Source organism: Bison bison, unplaced genomic scaffold (genome assembly GCF_000754665.1).
Source record: "Bison bison bison isolate TAMUID 2011002044 unplaced genomic scaffold, Bison_UMD1.0 scf7180017862692, whole genome shotgun sequence".
Lineage (NCBI taxonomy): Eukaryota > Metazoa > Chordata > Mammalia > Artiodactyla > Bovidae > Bison > Bison bison.
The window spans coordinates 274,100-292,001 of record NW_011493264.1 but is presented as its reverse complement, the minus strand read 5'-3'; the positions used below and the strand labels follow the sequence as shown (position 1 = coordinate 292,001).

The 17,902-nt window shown below is 55.4% G+C and overlaps 1 protein-coding gene across 1 annotated transcript in view; it reads left to right on the top strand.

Annotated features, from left to right (window-relative positions):
- Nucleotides 1–16,814, top strand: part of THAP4 (THAP domain containing 4) — a 37,932-nt gene extending 21,118 nt beyond the window's left edge. The window contains exons 4-7 of the mRNA XM_010832895.1: nucleotides 1,544–1,703; nucleotides 3,104–3,213; nucleotides 3,868–3,971; nucleotides 16,570–16,814. Of these exons, the coding sequence (XP_010831197.1) occupies nucleotides 1,544–1,703; nucleotides 3,104–3,213; nucleotides 3,868–3,971; nucleotides 16,570–16,689 (494 nt within the window). The 3' untranslated portion in view covers nucleotides 16,690–16,814. The remainder of the gene's footprint in view (nucleotides 1–1,543; nucleotides 1,704–3,103; nucleotides 3,214–3,867; nucleotides 3,972–16,569) is intronic.
- Nucleotides 16,815–17,902: the final 1,088 nt, after the last annotated feature.

The following is a 17,902-nucleotide window of genomic DNA, read 5'->3' as shown; positions in this document are numbered from 1 at the left end:
CCATGTGTTGCCAGGAATCAGAGCAGTGGAGTCTGCTGGCCCCAAGACCGCCGAGTCCGAAGCTCCTGGTCTTTACTTCCACCAGAGGTTGTGACTGAAGTCCTGATTTTGGTTTTTCTTGCTGTGTAAACATGAGAGCGTTGTCAGTCAGCTCCAGGGTCACCATCCCCCGTTCTAACTTTCCACAGTCGATTTGGAAAGGGAGTCCTGGGAGAGAGGCCAGGCCGGAGGAGGAAGGAATGTGCGCCCCGCACCCCCCAGGCCGCCGGAGGGGCACAGCCCGTCCTCCACCTGCCGGTCCTTGAGCCCGGCCCCTCTGTGCACTGTCCCCAGCGTTCTCAGTTGAGGGAGTCGCTTCTCCACCGCCAGAGCCCTTTGATCTTCCCCCGGTCATTCTCCCAGACCTCATTCCAGCAGCAGTCGCAGGCCGTGTGATCATAGGAGCTGAGGTGCTTCCAGAGCACACGCATCCCCGAGGTGTGTACGCCCGAGAGGCGGGTTCCTTTGTGCTGGCGTCTGGGGCTTATCGACAGAAGCTGCCATTCAGTAGTGTAGCCTGGGGACTCCCTGGGGTCCGGGGGCTAGGACTCCGTGCTCCCACCACTGGGGCCCAGGTTCAACCCCTGATGGGGGGCTGAGATCCCACAGGCCACATGCTGAGCAGAGAAGAGGTGTGGTTCATAACGAGCTTGGTGACGCCCGCCTCCCCTCCCCTTCCCTCTCCTCTGTCGTGTGCTGTCTGCCTGAAGACACTCGGTCTGAGGCGTGACCGGGTGTGGGAATCCGGCAGACAGGGAGTCAGACCGCCTGTCCCCATGCCCGGCGGCCCGTGCGGGCCCAGCCCCAGCTTCCCACTGTCTCAGGGAGTCCCACAGGCCAGAGGACCCCGCGAGCCGATTTCTGGAAAGCCGCTCAGCAGCACCTCCATCCTGACTGTGGGGCCGAGTGGGGCAGGGCGTGGGGCCTGGGCGCCGGGCAGAGTGGTCTGTGCACCCACCCTCATCTGCGCTCCCATTGCCTACCTGCCCCCTTCCCTCGAGGCCAGCCGTCACCCTCACCCTCAGTGGCAGAGCCCTTTGGTGCCCATGGGTAGCAGTCTCTGCCTGGTGCTGCCGCCGTGGGCCCCGCCTGGTGGGCAGGGTGCACCCTCCCGTCCCAGGGCCCCTGTCGCGCTGCCCACGGTCTCCCCCTGCCTTCATCCGCAGCACCGGGCTGCCGTGCGGGGGCATGCTGCCCAGCCCGGGGGCTGGCGACACTGCCTTTCCAGCCTCCTCTGAGGCCCTGGGCCCCTGACCTCCCCTGCCACCTGGCCGTCCTCCGCGTCCTGGGAGCTGCAGGCTCCGGAGCTGGTCCAGCAGAACGGGGTCTGCCGCCTTGCTCTCCCCTCCAAGAGAGAACGTTGAGGGTCATCTTGGCCGCTGGTGAGGTCAGGCCCTGCGGGTCGAGCTGTGATGACCGGGGCCTGCAGGTACATGGTGTACGATCCACGCCAAGCTGCCCAGGACGGCCAGCAGCAGCCGCTGACGCCCCTCTCTGTCCACAGAGCCCCCCAAGATGAGCCCCGTGGTAGAGCCGCTGTCCTGGATGCTGGGCACCTGGCTGTCAGAGCCGCCGGGAGCCGGGACCTTCCCAACGCTGCAGCCCTTCCGGTACCTGGAGGAGGCACACATCTCGCACGTGGGCCAGCCCATGCTCAACTTCTCGTAAGTGCCCTCCCCGCCCAGCCCCGCAGGATGCGTGCCCGTCCCCGGGGATGGGCTGGAGACACTGAGCACAGTCTCAGCTTCTTACGCAGATGAGAAGCCCACATGGCGCCCGGTACAGGCCAGCCACCCAGGCCTGGAGATCGGGCCTGGCTTTCCTGTGGTCCTGCCCCGAGCCAGCCGGGGTCTCAGCTGCCCTAGGCCTGGAGATTGGGCCTGGCTTTCCTGTGGTCCTGCCCTGAGCCGGCCGGGGTCTCAGCCGCCCAGGCCTGGAGATCGGGCCTGGCTTTCCTGTGGTTCTGCCCCAAGCCGGCCGGGGTCTCAGCCGCCCAGGACTGGAGATTGGGCCTGGCTTTCCTGTGCTCCTGCCCTGAGGCAGCCAGGGTCTCAGAACCCAGGCCTGGGGATTGGGCCTGGCTTTCCTGTGGTCCTGCCCTGAGCCAGCCGGGGTCTCAGAGAGCTTGGGGATCATGGGTCTCAGAGTCTGACCGGGCCTCCTGCCACTCTTGGGGCCAGGGGCAGCTCAGAGCAGGGCGCCTGGGTGGGGGGCACGGTGTGGGGGTAGCTGAGGATGTACTATCTTATACCTTTTCATTTTATTCTCGGCTGCAAGGGTGAGAAGAAAGAATAGCCTGCATATGAACCAGAAGGTGGAAATGCGGGGTCAAGTAAAACAGAACCACGAGTCACAGTCCTTTAGAGGAACATAGGCCTGGCATTCATTAATCTCCTCTTAACGCTGGTCACTCAGTGACTGCAATTACAGAAAAGTGGAGAGGGTAGAAAACAGGTGTTTCGGTCAGTGTGATAGTGTGTGCAGGCAGCAGATGTGTTTCTCGGGAGGGGTTACACTCGCAGGAGGGTGTGTGAGCTGGGCCCCCCGCCCGTCACACGCTGTCAGCACTGGGTTCCCACCCGGTGCTGCTGAGCCCGCGGGCTGTGAGTCGTGAGCAGTGCTCAGGTCGAGGCTCGGCGCTGCCCCCCCTGCCGTGGGCCTGCCGCGGAGGTGGGGTGAGGAGACGTGGACTGCGCCCCATTTCTCACATGAACCGGTGCGCCCCGGAGCAGCATCCTAGCTCAGAGGCAGGAAGGTGGCGTTGGAGGGATGGACTTGGCGGTGTTGGTGGGGGCTTAGACTGAGGAGTCTGGGAGGTGCTGATGGGCCGGGGTGGGGCACGCCCTGCAGGAGAGCAGGGTCCCGGCAGGCCCCGCAGCGGGAGAGGAGACCGAGTGGGTGGGGGCCGTCCCTGTGCTCCCCCGTGTCTCCGCTGTGTCCTCTACGTGTCTGTTCCGTGTGGCGCCTCAGGTCCACTGGGTGAGGAGAGGGTGGTGTACCACGCCTGCACGTGCTCTGCTGGGCACCGGGCACCTGGGGCTCCACCTGTCGATTCCTGGTCCAGGTTCAACGCCTTCCACCCAGACACGCACAAGCCCATGCACAGGGAGTGCGGCTTCATCCGCCTGGAGCCTGACACCAACAAGGTGGCCTTCGTCAGTGCCCAGAACACAGGTACACGCCTCCCCAGGCTGCTTCCACTCGCGCCCTGCCGGGGGCCCTGTGGGCACCTTTGGAGTAGGGAGGCGGCAGGGGGTGCTGTGGGAGCCCCTCTGCAGGAGCAGGCTGGTTCCTGGCTCAGTGCTCCTGCTCATGTCTGTGCAAGCCTCATGTTTCCCATGCGGGTGGGCCTCCGGTGGGGGGACCTCGACTGGGAGTGAAAGTCCTGTGTGGAAGTTGGCTTTGCCCCCGGGGAGTTCATCCTAAAGTAGTTCACCAGGGCCGTGAGGTCAGACCCTGCCTGCATCACCCTCACCTGGCTCACTGGCTCAAGTGAGTGCTCGCCTCCTGAAGCTGGTGGAGCAGCGGGGCCAGCCACGCTGCCCCGGGTGTTGGCGGCCCAGAGAGTGTGGGCAGGCGGCCAGGGGGCCCCTCCTCTGGCCACACATCGCTCCTGTCAGATCTCTCCAGAGTGGGAGTGCAGGGTCACCCCAGAGGTCACCGGCCTCAGCGGTGAGAGGAGCAGTGTCTTCCCTCCTGATGCCTGGGGGTCCTCGCAGGCGAGGGGCCATGGCTGTCTCAGCGGCTGCAGCGTTCAGATGCGTTGAGCCCTGGGCCGCAGAGGCAGGCGGCTGGCGCGGGCCACGGGGCTGACGTGTTCCCTTGCAGGCATCGTGGAGGTGGAGGAAGGCGAGGTGAACGGGCAGGAGCTGTGCATCGCGTCCCACTCCATCGCCAGGATCTCCTTTGCCAAGGAGCCCCACGTGGAGCAGGTGAGCCGCTGGGCCCGTGGCTCAGACGGGAGCCGGCCTCCCCCTCGCCCGGGGCTGGGCCGTCTCCAGGCACCGCTGTCCTCGCGCTCACACATACTATGAGGTGATCCCCTGGCCCCTGCTGTGTGCGGTCGGGTGTCTTGAACAGTTACACACCCACCAGCGTTGCTGGAGACCTGGTCTCCTGCTCCTCAGCCAACACAAGGTGTTTGCAGGATTTCCGGTCTTTTTAATCGGATAAATGAAAGATAGTGTCTTGTTTCTGTTTTAGACCATACTTTATGAATGAGGGGGCCTTCTCACGCAATCGTGCCCTTGTCCTGACGCTCAGTGTTCAGAGCCGTTGCCTCTTTCTCTGCACGGTTCATCTCGTGTTGGTTTATGGGGGGTTTTATGCCCCGTGGACGCCGCTCTGTTGTTTGCTCTGTGGGTCTCGCGTTAGCCCACTGTTTGCTGTGTCCTGCGCATGGGCTGCACACCTGCCTCTCTCTGTCGTGGCCCCTCAGGGTCTTTCCCTAACACTGTCTGAGTTTGGGTTCTTGCTCAGGAAGGTGTTTTCTGCTCCTAAGTGATAAAAGTTTCCCTTGCGTTTTCTGGTGCTTTTATAGCTTTCCTTTTCGCGTGTGGACTGCCCGTCTCTCTCAGATCTGTGGTTACGTCGTGGGCGCCAGAGACCCCCCGGGTGGCCGAGCACGCCAGCACGGGAATGCCAGCAGGGGGCTCGGACCTTGTTGCGTGTGTTCCAGTAGACCCTACAGCGTCCTTCACGGAGGCCTCCGCGGTCCCTGGGTGAATCCTGAGTGCCCTGTAGCTCGTCACCACGGGCGCTCAGGCCAGGCCGCAAGCGGAGGCTGCTGGCTGCCAAGTGGCCTTCCGTTCCCTTGTGGTGTTAATTACACTTCCTGGTGGCTGAGTGTGGCTCATTCAGTCCATGGGCTCCTTTGCCACTTGAATTTTTTGTTTCCTGACGTGAGCATTCAGATCCTTTTCCTTTTTCTCCAGTGAGTTGTTTATCTTATCTTCGAGGTGTAAGAGCTTGCTGTGTATTCTGGACACAAGTCCTTCATCAGGTAGATGTGTTAAGACTGTGTTCTCAACTTAAGGCTTGTCGTTTCATTTCTTTAACAAATGTGCTACTTTTGATGAAGTTTTGTGCCCAGGCGTTCCTCTCACAGGTAGCGTTTCTCGTGGCCTAACACAGGCACGGACTTGCACCGGCGTTTTCTTTAAGAATTTTTACAGTGTTCCCTTTTACGTTAAGGTTTTGATTTGAGAATTTATGTTTTTCTGTTGTAAGAGGTAGGGGTCAAGATGCTTTCATTTCTTTTTCCAGTTGTTCCAGCACCATTTTTAAAAGATTAGCCGTATCTCGTTGAAGCGTGTAGGTTTACTGAGGACCCCTCGCTGTGTGTGTGGCTCTCTGCCTGGCGCTGTGCTGCCCTGAGGGTGTGCGGTTATCTCTGCAAGACCCTGCCCGCCAGTTCTCCGGGGGTGTGCCTGGAAGCGGGATTGTGCGGGCATGTGGCTAATTCTGTCTGTGGTGTTTTGAGGACCCGCTTTACACTTTCCCACTTGGCCTGCACCATTTTACATTCCCGTCAACACTGCACAGGGGTTCCAGTTTCTCTACATCCTCGTCCGCGTTCGCTGTTTTCTGGGTTTTGGTATTGACCTTCCTGATGGGTGCAAGGTGGCATCTTGTTGGAGTTTTGATCTGCATCTGCCTGATGATACTGATTAATTTTCATGAATGACAGTTTGGTTTTTCTTCATTGGCTATAAACTGGTACCCAGGAAATCAGTGCCAAATCCAAGGCCGTTAAACCTGCCCTGTGGTTTCGTCTAAGAGTTCTACAGTTTTAGCTTTTCGAGGCTGTGGTTTATTTTGAGGGTGCTGTATCGCTGTTAGGTAAGGGTGGTTTCATCCTTTCGCGGGGACATCGAGTTTTCCAGCGCCCTTTGTTGAAAAGACAGTGCTTTTCCCATTGTATAGTCTTGGCAACCTGATTGGAAATCATTTGCCAGTATAGGCAAGGATTTATTTCTGGGCTGTTGAGACTCTCCCGTTGGTCTGTATGTCTGTCTGTATGCCAGTAAGGCCCTGTTTTGATCACTTTCCTTCCAGGGTTAAGTTCTGAAATCAGGAAGTGTGTGTCCTCCAGCTGTGCTCCTCTTTGTCAGAATCACTTTTGTCTATTGAGAGTCACTTGAATTTACATATGAATTTTAGGATAGATCTTTCTACAAACTCATCATTTGCGTTTTGATTTGAATTTTGTGGACTCTGTAGGTCTCTTTGGGTAGTATTTATTATTAATGATATTAAATCCTGCAATTCATGAACACAGAATGTGTTTCCATCGTCTGTGTCCTCTTTAATCTCCCTCTGGAGCATTAGTGTGGTCTCTCCACGTCTCTCGCCTCCTCGGTTAATCCCTGTGTTTTCTTTTATGCTATTGGAAATAGAATTGTTTTCTTTTTTTTTTATTTTATTTTATTTTTAAACTTTACAAATTGTATTAGTTTTGCCAAATATCAAAATGAATCCGCCACAGGTATACACGTGTTCCCCATCCTGAACCCTCCTCCCTCCTCCCTCCCCACACCCTCCCTCTGGGTCGTCCCGGTGCACCAGCCCCAAGCATCCGGTATTGTGCATCGAACCTGGACTGGCGACTCGTTTCATACATGATATTTTACATGTTTCAATGCCATTCTCCCAAATCTTCCCACCCTCTCCCTCTCCCACAGAGTCCATAAGACTGTTCTATACATCAGTGTCTCCTTTGCTGTCTCGTACACCGGGTTATTGTTAGCATCTTTCTAAATTCCATATTTGAATCAGTTCTAATGAGGTGCATGAAACTGGAGCCTATTGTACAGAGTGAAGGAAGCCAGAAAGAAAAACACAGCACACTAACGAATTGTTTTCTTAATTTCCTTTTTGGGCTGTTCACTGTTAACCTGCAGAAATGCAGCTGATTTTTGTGTGTTGACTGTATCCTGTTATTTGCTGAATTCACTTACGAGCTAAAGGAAGCCTTAGGATGTCACGTACGACCATCTGCAGAAACAGTTGTGCCGCTTCCGTTCCCGTGTGGGTCCCTTTTGTGTCTTGCTGGCCGCTCTGGCTGGACTGCAGTGCTGTGCAGCCGCGCAGAGAAGGCGGCAGCCAGCGCGCTTCCGGGTCCTGGTCTGGGAGAAGCCGTCCGCCTTTGCTCCCTGTGGGCCTTTGACGGGCCGCCTTTTACCAGGAGGGTGTTCGGTTTTGTCAGATGCTTTTTCTGCGTCAGTTGGGATGATCGTGTGTTCTTTCTCCTTCACTCTGTGTGACATATCGTGTTGATCGAGTTTCACGTGTGGAAGCGTCCTTGCTTGCATCCCAGGAAGAGACCACACTTGGTCGTGGTGTGTAACGCTTTTACTACTCGGCTGAGTTTCATTTGCTTATTTTGTTGAGGACTTTTGTCTCCGTGTGCGTGAGGGATGTTGGTTTGTAGTGTGCTTGTTGTCTGTGTCTGGCTTTGATGGTAGGGCAGTTCTGGCCTCCTAGAATGAGTTAGGAAGTAGTCCCTCCTCTCTGTTTTTGTAAAAAGGTTGAGAAAGGTGGATTTGGTTTTGCCTGTGCCAGGTCTCAGTTGTGGCACAGGGGGTCTCAGGTCTCGCTTGCAGCGTGCAGGGCCGCGTCGCTGACCAGGGCCCGAGCCTAGGCCCCTGCACTGGGAGTGCGGGGGCTTTAGCCTCTGGGCCGCCAGGGATGCCCTGGTGCCTGTCCTCCACACGTGTAGATCACTAACCTTTCCCCGCGAGGCCGTCAGACCTAGGGCTCTCCTTTGTTATCAGATTTTTATTGCTGTTCCGTCTCCGTGCAAGTTACAGGTCTGTTAAGGTTTTTCTCTTTCTTCATGACTCAGTCTTGGGAGGCTTTGTGTTTTTAGGAGTTTGTGCGTTTCCTTTAGGTCGCCCGCTTTGCTCACACTGCTCTCTTATAACCCTAGTTTCTGTCAACTTGGCAGCAGCATTCCCACTGTAATCTTTGAGTTTAGCAATTTGAGTCTTTCGTCTGGTTTTCTTTGTCCACTGAGCTAAAGCTGTGTCGTTTTTGTTGATCTTTTTGAAGAACCACCTTTTGCTCAGTTATTATTCTGTTCTCTAGTTACCTCTGCTCTTATCTTTATTATTTCCTTCCTTCTGTTAGCTGTGGGTGTTCGTGTCTTCTTATTTTTCTAGTCTATTAAGTTGTAAAGTGAGATTACTGACTGGAGATCTTTCTTCATTTTAAAAATGTAAGCACTTTACATATAAATTTCCTGTTGGCGCTGCTTCTGCTGCATCCCTGAAGTATTGATATATTGTGGTTTTGTTTTCAGTCGTCTCAAGTATGTTCTGATTTCCCTTCTTTGATTTCTTCTTTGATCCACTGGTTCTTTTGAGTGTTATTTAATTTCCACAGATTTGTTATTTTTCTAGTTTTCCTTCTTACTGATTTCTAATTTTATGCCATTGTAATTAGAGAAGATACTTTGTATGATGTCTGTTATTTCAAATGTATCGAGTGTTTATTTTTCGCTAAACACCTTGGTGTGTCCTGAAGCTTCCCTGGCGGCTCAAATGGTAACGGATCTGACTGCAAAGCAGGAGACGCAGCTTCAGTCCCGGGCCGGGAAGATCCCCTGGAGAAGGGCACGGCTGCCCACTCCAGTACGCTTGCCTGGACAATCCCACGGTCAGAGGAGCCTGGCGGGCTACAGCCCGTGGCATCACAAGAGTCGGATGCGACTGAGCGAGCAGCGGCCTCCGCGTTTCAGGGTTGCCCTGGAGCAGTGCCCGCGTGCCGTGGGCCGCGCGTCGCGCAGTCGGCAGGGCCGCCGCCCGCCCGTGGCTCCTCCGTTCTGCACCGTGCTGCCGCCCCATCTGTTTCTCCTGTGGTCCCGTCACGTTGCGCTCCGCACACCTTCCTGCTGTTTGAACCCGTTACTGACACGGGCTGTCCGTCTTTGTCTCTCGTAGCCCGTTTTGCCCGACGCTGGTATAGTCGCTCTTGCTATCTCTTCATGACTGTTGGCGTGACATGTTTTTTCCACCATTTCACTTTAAGCCTCTTTGTGTCTTTGGATATAATGCTGGCCTTCTGTAGACAGCATGCTTATATCTATTCTTCCAGTCTCTGTCTTTTGATTGGAGAGTTTAACCCATTTACATTTAGAATAACCACTGATAACAGAGGGACTTAGCTTCTGTCATTATGCCATGTTTTTCTAATACACCTTACGGCCTTTTCATCCTTCATTTCCCGCATACTGTCTTCTGTGTCCAGTTGATTTTCTGTGTTGAAATGTTTCGATTCCCTTCTCTTCTCCTTTCGTGTATATTCTGTGGATATCTCCTTTGTGGTTACAGTGGGGGTCGCATGTGACATGGTGTAACTGACCTGAAGTTGCTGCGGTAACTGAGCTTTTGCACCTCACCGCGTGTTTCCCTCTACTGACAGCTTTGTCCGTCTCTCCAGGTCGTGTCTGCTGTCCTTGCATTTCGCCTGCAGGACCACGTGTGGCGTTTCTTGCAGGGCCATCTGCTGGGGGAGAAGCCCCAAAGCTCGTAGTCTGAGGATATCCCGATTGCTTCCTCCCTTCGAAGGACAGTTGTATTGAACACAGGGTTCTCGGGGGACAGCGTCCTCTTTCAGGACTTTGCCTGTATCAGCTCACTGCCTCTGGCCTCCAGGGTTTCTGACGAGAGCCTGCCGACAGTGTGAGGGAGGATGCCCTGTCTCTGACAAGTCGCTCTTCTCTTGCTTTTTTCGAGACTCTCTGGTTTGGGCCTTAAATTTGATTATAATGTGTGTCCGTGTGTGTCAGAGCTTGTCTTGGTAGGGTTCCCTGAGCTCTCTGCAAGTTTCTACTTATACGCCCAGCTTGGAGAGGTTGCAGTCCAGCCCCGACCGCCTCAGGAAAGTCCGTGTTGCGGTAAAGCGAGGCACACGGGATTTCTGCTTTCCCAGTGTGCATAGTCACTCTATTACGTGTGTGACAACATTGTGTCTAAATGTATATGTGTACCTTACTGCTAAAAATGCCACCATCTGACCCTTCAGCAAGTCATAGCCGTGACATCAGAGATCACTGATCACAGATTTCACAGCAAGTATCATAATAATGAAAAAATTTGAAGTGTGAGAAATACCGAAACGGAAAACATGGATCAAAGTGAGCAAATGTGTTGGGAAACAAATGTGTGAGGTCACCACAGGCCTTCACTCGGTCAGAGGTGCAGCACCTCCGAGACGGGCGGATCAGTCCACCACATCTTCCTGGGCCTGCCTTCCCTCTGCTCCTCTGGCCGCTCATGTCCCGTCTTCCCCGGCCTGCCTTCCCTCTGCTCCTCTGGCCGCTCATGTCCCGTCTTCCCCGGCCTGCCTTCCCTCTGCTCCTCCAGCCGCTCGTGTCCCGTCTTCCTAGGCCTGCCTTCTCTCTGCTCCTGCAGAGCAGCTCCCTGTCCCGTCTTCCTGGGCCTGCCTTCCCTCTGCTCCTCCAGCCGCTCCTGTCTGGCGTCGTGTCTGCTGCTGCGTCTGCCTGCTCAGCCACCTCCAAGCCCCTCGGGTGAACTTTTCATGTTATCGTGCTCTTCATCCTCAAAACTTTGTCTTGGTTTCGTTTTCCGTCTCTCTATCAATGTTTTGATTTTGTTCACGCGCTACTTTCTTGAGCTTCTCCACGTCTTCCTTCAGTTCTTGGAGATCCTGGCTTGTGTTTGTCGAGCGGGTTCTGTGGTTACTTTCCCTTCAGATGGGCCGTACCTCCCTGTTTCTTCATGTGCCCTGCAGCTGTGTTGTTTCTGAACTCTGGGCGTGTGGGTCTGCTTGTGTGGGGACTGGAGACGAGAGCCCCTCTTCGGGGGCCGCTGGGTGCGTTACTGGTCTTGCTGGCTCTCTGGGCCTCTCGTAAGCGTTGGCGTCTCTGAGCTGACGAGGTACCCACAGGGTGAACTTCAGGTCGGCCCGGGTCTCTCCTGAGCCTCCCACTGTGTGCAGCCACTGGCTGATTTCCCATTTGTGCCACTGTTTCTGAGCCAGCCTTTGCCGTCTGGCCCCTGACAGGGGCAGGAGGAAATACGAAGCAGGGTGAAGGGGCGTCGGCCTGTTAACCCCCCAGAAGCCACTGGAGAGGAGGCCTGACGGCTGCCCGCCTCTGTCTGCACGTCGGAGCCCAGGACTGTACCTGTGCCGTGTTCTCGCCAAGCGTGGGGGTTTCTAGCTGCGGTTGCCTCAGTTTCCCGCGGCACTGTGACTGTCTTCCCTCCACAGCTCCCGTGAGACATGCACGGACTTCTCAGGACCGTTCCGCTCCTGTTCGTCTGTTTCCTCTCTGCCACTCAGTTGCCCGGGTTTCTTCTCTCTCCAGCTGGCTGCTTCTCACCTTTCTGGCTCTGGGCCTTCTTCCTGTTTGTTCCCACTGCCTCTTAGCACTCCTGTGCAGGGGTCACCTGTCCTGTCAGCCTTGGGGGAGGGGGTGGTTACAATCACGAGCTGTCTCCAAGGCTGTAAAACAGATTGTGCTCACCAAACCTGCTGGGGCAAGGCACACCTTCACCGGGTCGGGAGCCCACGTGATGCCAAGATGAGGAGACGCCTCTGCGTCCGCAGGCGAGTGTATGACAAGGACGGTGCGTCCTCCGCGCACCATAGAGGAGTGTGACGCAGCTGTGGACAAGGAGGTTCTGCCATGCGCAGCAGGACAGAGAAACCTTGAGGATGTCGTACTAAGTGAAACGTGAAGACCGGCGCTGCACGATTTCATTTAAAAATGAAATCTAAAAAAGGAAACTCACAGAAACAGACAAGAAGGTGGGATAAGTGGACAGACGTCACTCAGTGGATGTGAGCGTCCAGGCGGGAGATGAGTCGGCTCTGGGCGTACCGCGGACAGCACGGTGCGGCGGATGACACTCCTCCATTCCATTCATGAAGTTTGCTAAGAGCGTGGACCTTAAACGGCCTCACCACAGCCAGGAAAGATGTGTTAACTAACTGTATTGTGGTAAACATTGGGCCGTATACACATGTCGAGTGATCACGTTTAAACTGGAACCTGAACAGCGTTACGTGTCAGTTTCAGCTCAGTACAGGAGGGGCAGGGCGGGGGAAGGAGCAGGTGTTGGGGCTCACCAGGGAGAGAAACACTGGAGGCTCGCGGGAGTCCTCCGGCAGCTGGCCCCTGCATGTGCCAGCTGCTTTCTCCACGGCTCAGCCCCTCACTTACGCCTCACGTGTCTTGTGGGCTGGCCTCCTGGTTTACTTTAGGACCTAGAATAAGATCAAATACACCCTACTCTCTCCCGGCCTGTCGTCCTCCACGTTCTCCCTACTGGACAAGCCCCTGGTGTCATTCAGTCACGAAGTCATATCCAGCTCTTTGCAACCCCATGCACTGCAGCAGGGCAGTCTTCCCTATCCTGCACTGTCTCCCAGAGCGTGCTCAAACTCATGTCCACTGAGTCAGCAAGATTGTACCAACATCTCATCCTCTGTCATCCCCTTCTCCTCCTGCCTTCAGTCTTTCCCAGCATCAGGGTCTTTTCCAGTGAGTCTGCTCTTCCCATCAGGTGGCCAAAGAATCGGAGCTTCAGCTTCAGCATCAGTCCTTCCAATACATTCAGGGTTGATTTTCTTTAGGATGGACTGGTTGGATCTCCTTGGAGTCCAAGGGACTCTCAAGAGTCTTCTCCAGCACCACGGTTCAAAAGCCTCAGTTCTTTGGCGCTCAGCCTTCTTTATGGTCCAACGCTCAATTCTGTATACAACCCCTGGGAAAACCATAGCCTTGACTAGACGGACCTCTGTTGGCAAACTTATGTCTCTGCTTTTTAATGCACTGTCTGGGTTTGTCATAGCTATTCTTCCAAGGAGTAAGTGTCTTTTAATTTTATGGTTGCAGTCACCATCCACAGTGATTTTGAAGCCCAAGAAAATGAACTCTGTCACTGTCTCTACTTTTTCTCCATTGAATGTCAAGTTTAAGCCAGCTTTTTCACTCTCCTCTTTCACCCTCATCAAGACGCTCTTTAGTTCCTCTTCACTTTCTGCAATTAGGGTGGTATTGTCTGTATATCTGAGGTTGTTATTTCTCCTGGCAATCTTGACTCCAGCTTGTGACTCATCCAGCCCAGCATTTTGCATGATGTTAAATAAGCACGATGACAATATACAGCCTTGTCATACCCCTTTTTGAACTGTTTCATGTCTGGTTTTAACTATTCTTTTTGACCTGCGTTACAAATAGCTGAGAAAAGAAGAGAAGCTAAAAGGAAAGGAGAAAGGGAAAGGTACACCCATCTGAATGCAGTTTCAAAAGGATAGCAAGGAGAGATAAGAAAGCCTTACGTGAACAATGCAAAGAAATAGAGGAAAACAATAGAATGGGAAAGACCAGAGATCTCTTCAAGAAAATTAGAGATACCAAAGGAACATTTCATGCAAAGATGGGCACAATAAAGGACAGAAATGATAAGGACCTAACAGAAGCAGAAGAGATTATGAAGAGGAGGCAAGAAGATAGAGAAGAACTGTACAAAAAAGATTTTCATGGCCCAGATAACCACAATGGTGTGATCACTCATCTAGAGCCAGACATCCTGGAATGCGAAGTCAAGTGGGCCTTAGGAAGCATCACTATTAACAAAGTTAGTGGAGGTGATGGAATTCCACCTGAGCTATTTCAAATCCTAAAAGATGATGCTGTGAAAGTGCTGTACTCAATATGCCGGCAAATTTGGAAAACTCAGCAGTGGCCACAGGACTGGAAAAGGTCAATTTTCATTCTAGTCCCTAAGAAGGGCAATGCCAAAATGTATTCAAATTACCAGACAACTGTGCTCATTTCACATGCTAGCAAAGTAATGCTCAAAATCCTTGAAGCTAAGCTTCAACAATACATGAACCAAGAACTTCCAGATGTTCAAGCTGGATTTAGAAAAGGCAGAGGAACCAGTGCTCAAATTGCCAACATTTGCTGGATCAAAGAGAAAGCAAAGGAATTCCAGAAGAGTATCTACTTCTGCTTCATTGACTACGCTAAAGCCTTTGGCTGTGTGGACAGGACATAACAGGAAGAAGGGAAGCCCACTCTGAGAAAGCCTTAAACGCTGGGGAGTTCTGGTGCCAGGCTCGCCTTCGCAGTCGCATCTCCGGGTCTGCCGTGGAGGCCGCGCTCGCTTGGCTAACGTGGGCATGTGCGTCAGCGTCGCGGGGACTCTTCCTGCGCCTCTGAGGCTCCCGGGCATGCTGACCCGTCATCTGCCAGTGGAGTTGAGCTCCCATCTTCTCTGCAGAAGAAGGCCCGCACGGCTCCGAGCACCCTGGAGCCTGAACAAGCTCCGCTTTGAGGCTGTAGACACAGACAGCTGCTTCCAGCCCTGCCTTGTTTGAAGGAGGTCAGTCTGTAGCCCAGAGGGATCCTCACTCTGAGCGGACACGTGGGGTGACGGCCCATCGCTGTTGGCGAGCCCAGCACTAGGGCGTGAGAGATGTCAGGTACAACTTGCCCCAACTGTAGATTCTCCTGAAGAACTTTCATTTGAAGAGGAAAACAGCACAAGAAATTTCATCCAAGGGGCCAAAAAGCCCAGAGGAGCCGAGCAGGTGATCCCTGCAGACCTGCTTGGTGGCGGGCCACGTGAGCAGAGCCCCGAGCGTGCTTCCGGGTAGGCAGCCATCCCTCAACCTCCTCGGCGGGGCTTGGGGGCCCCCCAGGACTGTCTCCTGCTTCCTGCTGCCCGGTGATGGGCTCTGGAGTGAGGTGGCTGCTACTGGGTGTTCACAGCTTTCAGCTGAAGGCCACAGGAGAGGCCACACTCAGGTCACCATCAGTGAAGCAGGCCGTGTCCACGTGGCGTGGCCATAAGCCGTTGCAGCAGCGTGGAGATAAGACCGCGGGTGCTGGGCGCCCCACTCCTGCTGAGAAGCCAGACGCTGCCTCAGCCCGTTGGGCAGGCTCTGTGTGGCATGAGCAGATGTCTCCCCTTTGCCCTGGAATAGCCTGCAGCACGGGGGCCCACCTGCGTCCACCTGTGCCCTGGGGTGGCAGCGGGTGTCCAGCGGGAGGGCCAGGGGCATGTCCCACGGTGCCTGTGGGTGTCCAGGGCCCTGGGGCTGATGGATCTGGAACGGGGGCCGCTGTACTGGGTGCAGGGGGGTGATTCCGAGGCCGCAGGTGTGGGTCACGCCTGAGCCCCCGCGTCTGCAGCGGCCTGGAGGGGGCTGGGCCTGGACCCCTGAGCGTGTGGCCTCTGGCGCTGCCCCTGCTGCCCTCACGCAAACATGAGACCGCACACGGGTCTGACCATGTGTCACAGGGTTCCACGCATCTCTCTCTAAAACCTGAAGAACTTCCTCTAATGTTTTCTGTAAGGAAGATGGGGGTCCTCCCGGTGATGAATTCTCTGGATCTTTGTCTGAAAATGTCTGTTTTGCTGTCATCCTTGAAGGGTGTTTTGCAGCCAGAACACCAGGGGGTTGGTTGTTTCCATGGCTTTGAGGATGTCCCTCCGTTCTCCCCTGGTTCCATCCCTTCCGTGACTTCCCTGAATGGCAGACTCGTGTATGGGAACAGTGCATACCTGAGGCTTTGCTTGATGTTACCTCCTGCAGCCGGCAGACCCCTGCTTCTCGCTGTTGGGCCAGGAAGGGCAGCTCCTGCTCCCTAGAGACAGAGCTGTGGAAACTGGACCTGCCCGTGTGTTTCTGGGTAACTCTGACTCCGAGGTGCAGCCCTGTGGGGGTCCCAACCTGTGCTGTGCAGCCCTGGGACTAGGGTGCCCCTGCCTACTGCCCGGGCTCCAGGCGGCCTCCACGCAGGCCTCGAGGGCAGCTGCTGCGGGCTGTCTCCCCGCACGCCCTTCTGCCTGAGACCATGGCCTTGCAGCCCAGCTGGTTCTCTGAGGCCTTTAAATGGACTCTCTGAAATCTGGCTTTACTCTTTTCTCTGCGGAGGGCTGGTGAGTGAAAAGCAGCTGCCTGGCCTGGCCAGCGCTCCTGTTCTGATGCTTGGGGGCCCCCAGCCCCACTCGGCACCAGGTAACAACAGCTGGAGGTGCTCTGCCTTTGTTAATGGTGTTTTCTGCCTCCTGCTTCGGCAGGCAGGTCTTCACCACTAGCGCCCCCTGGGAAGCCCAGTGTTAACAGACCTTGGCGGCAAATGGGTTCCCTTCCGGGGCTCGGTTGCCGCGGTCTGTGTTCTTGCTGGCGGTCTGGCGCTGGTGGAGCGGGTTCCCACCTCCGGCGTCCGCGCCAGCCGTGGAGAGAAGGCAGGAGGGGTTGAAAGGACATCCTCCGGTCAGCCTGTGGCCAGACAGCAGACAGTGTGGTGCTCGCCTCCAGTCTCCCGGGGCAGCAGAGGGCGCAGGCTGGGGGTCAGGACGCCCGTCGGGGCTGCCAGCCGAGGGTCTGTTGCCCCCTGGCAGGGCCACTGCCCGGCTCGCGGGCCCCTGACCGCCGAGGTGGGTGCTGCGGCCGCTGCAGGAGCACGTGGCCTGGGCTGGCCCCGCCACCCTTGTGGGAATCTTTGGACGATAAAAACCAAAGTGTTTATTTTCTTCTGCCCAGATTACCCGAAAATTCAGGCTGAATTCCGAAGGCAAACTTGAACAGACAGTCTCCATGGCAACCACTACGCAGCCCTTGACTCAACATCTGCACGTCACATACAAGAAGGTGACCCCGTGACCCCGGGTGCAGCTGCCTGCCTGGGGAAGGTGTGGGTGTGGCCACAGGTGGGTCACCGTGGGTCTCGGTGTGGCCACGTCTCCTGTAACGGCATAGAGATACCAAATAAAAGGCCTTTATTTTTATGGGTGAGCATTGTCAGTGTCATCGCTTGCGTAGACTGCGTTTCTTTCATCTGCTGGTGATGGATGGCTTGCAGTCTTCCCTAAAGACTGAAAGGGGTGACATTCTCTCATTTTTTCCTGCAGTTTTGACAATATGCTTCAGTCATGGCTCAGTCAGTAAAGAATCCGCCTGCAATGCAGGAATCCTCCTGCGATGCAGGAGACCTGGGTTCAATTCCTGGGTCTGAAAGATCCCCTGGAAACGGAAATGGCAACTCACTCTAGTATTCTTGCCTGGAAAATCCCATGGACAGAGGAGCTGGTGGGCTACAGTCCATGGGATCGCAAGAGTCGGACACAGCTTAGCAGCTGAACCACCACCAAAACACTTAGGAGTCTTTGGTAGTTAGGAATAAGCTAAAGACACGGGTCATGTTTAGGAGCTGAGCATGTAAGATCCCCATTTCCTAGTGGACAGGGGGCATTCCCAGGGCATGAGGGTGGCTGTGAGCCTAAGCATGGTTAGTGGATGTGAGTGATTCTCAGTAATAACACACCTTCATTAATTCCTTTGTTCACAGTGGAACTTCACACACACACTGACCCTCAGCCCTCGCCCCGCGTCCGACAGCACGGGCCCCACATCCCTCCCTTCTCGTGGCTGAAGCATCTCACGGTGAATTCCACACAGTACCATTCGTCTGAAACACTCCAGCACGTGTGCAAAAGCAAAAAAAGCCTTTTCCTTCTCAATGGCTCGGTCTCCGCCACGCCCTCCTCCCTGTTTCGCCCTCTTGGAGGGGACGGGGGCACAGCTAGCACAGCTGGTCTCACCAGGAACTAAGTAGACACGGGGCAAGGGCAGCTGTGCCGAGGGCAGGGGTCCGCGCTGCAGCCACATGGCTGTCACACACCCAGGGCACAGGCGTCGCAGGGGCTGGGGCTGCCAGTGCCTGGAGTGCGAGGAGGGGCCGCCTGAGTGAGGGCCTGGCCAGCACCCCCCAGGCCAGTCCAGGAACTCCAGGCTGCAGGGGGACCTCCGTGGCCCAGGCCTGTCCTCCAGGCCCCGCACTGGTCCTGCCCCATGGCTGGGCCAGAGCAGCTCCCCC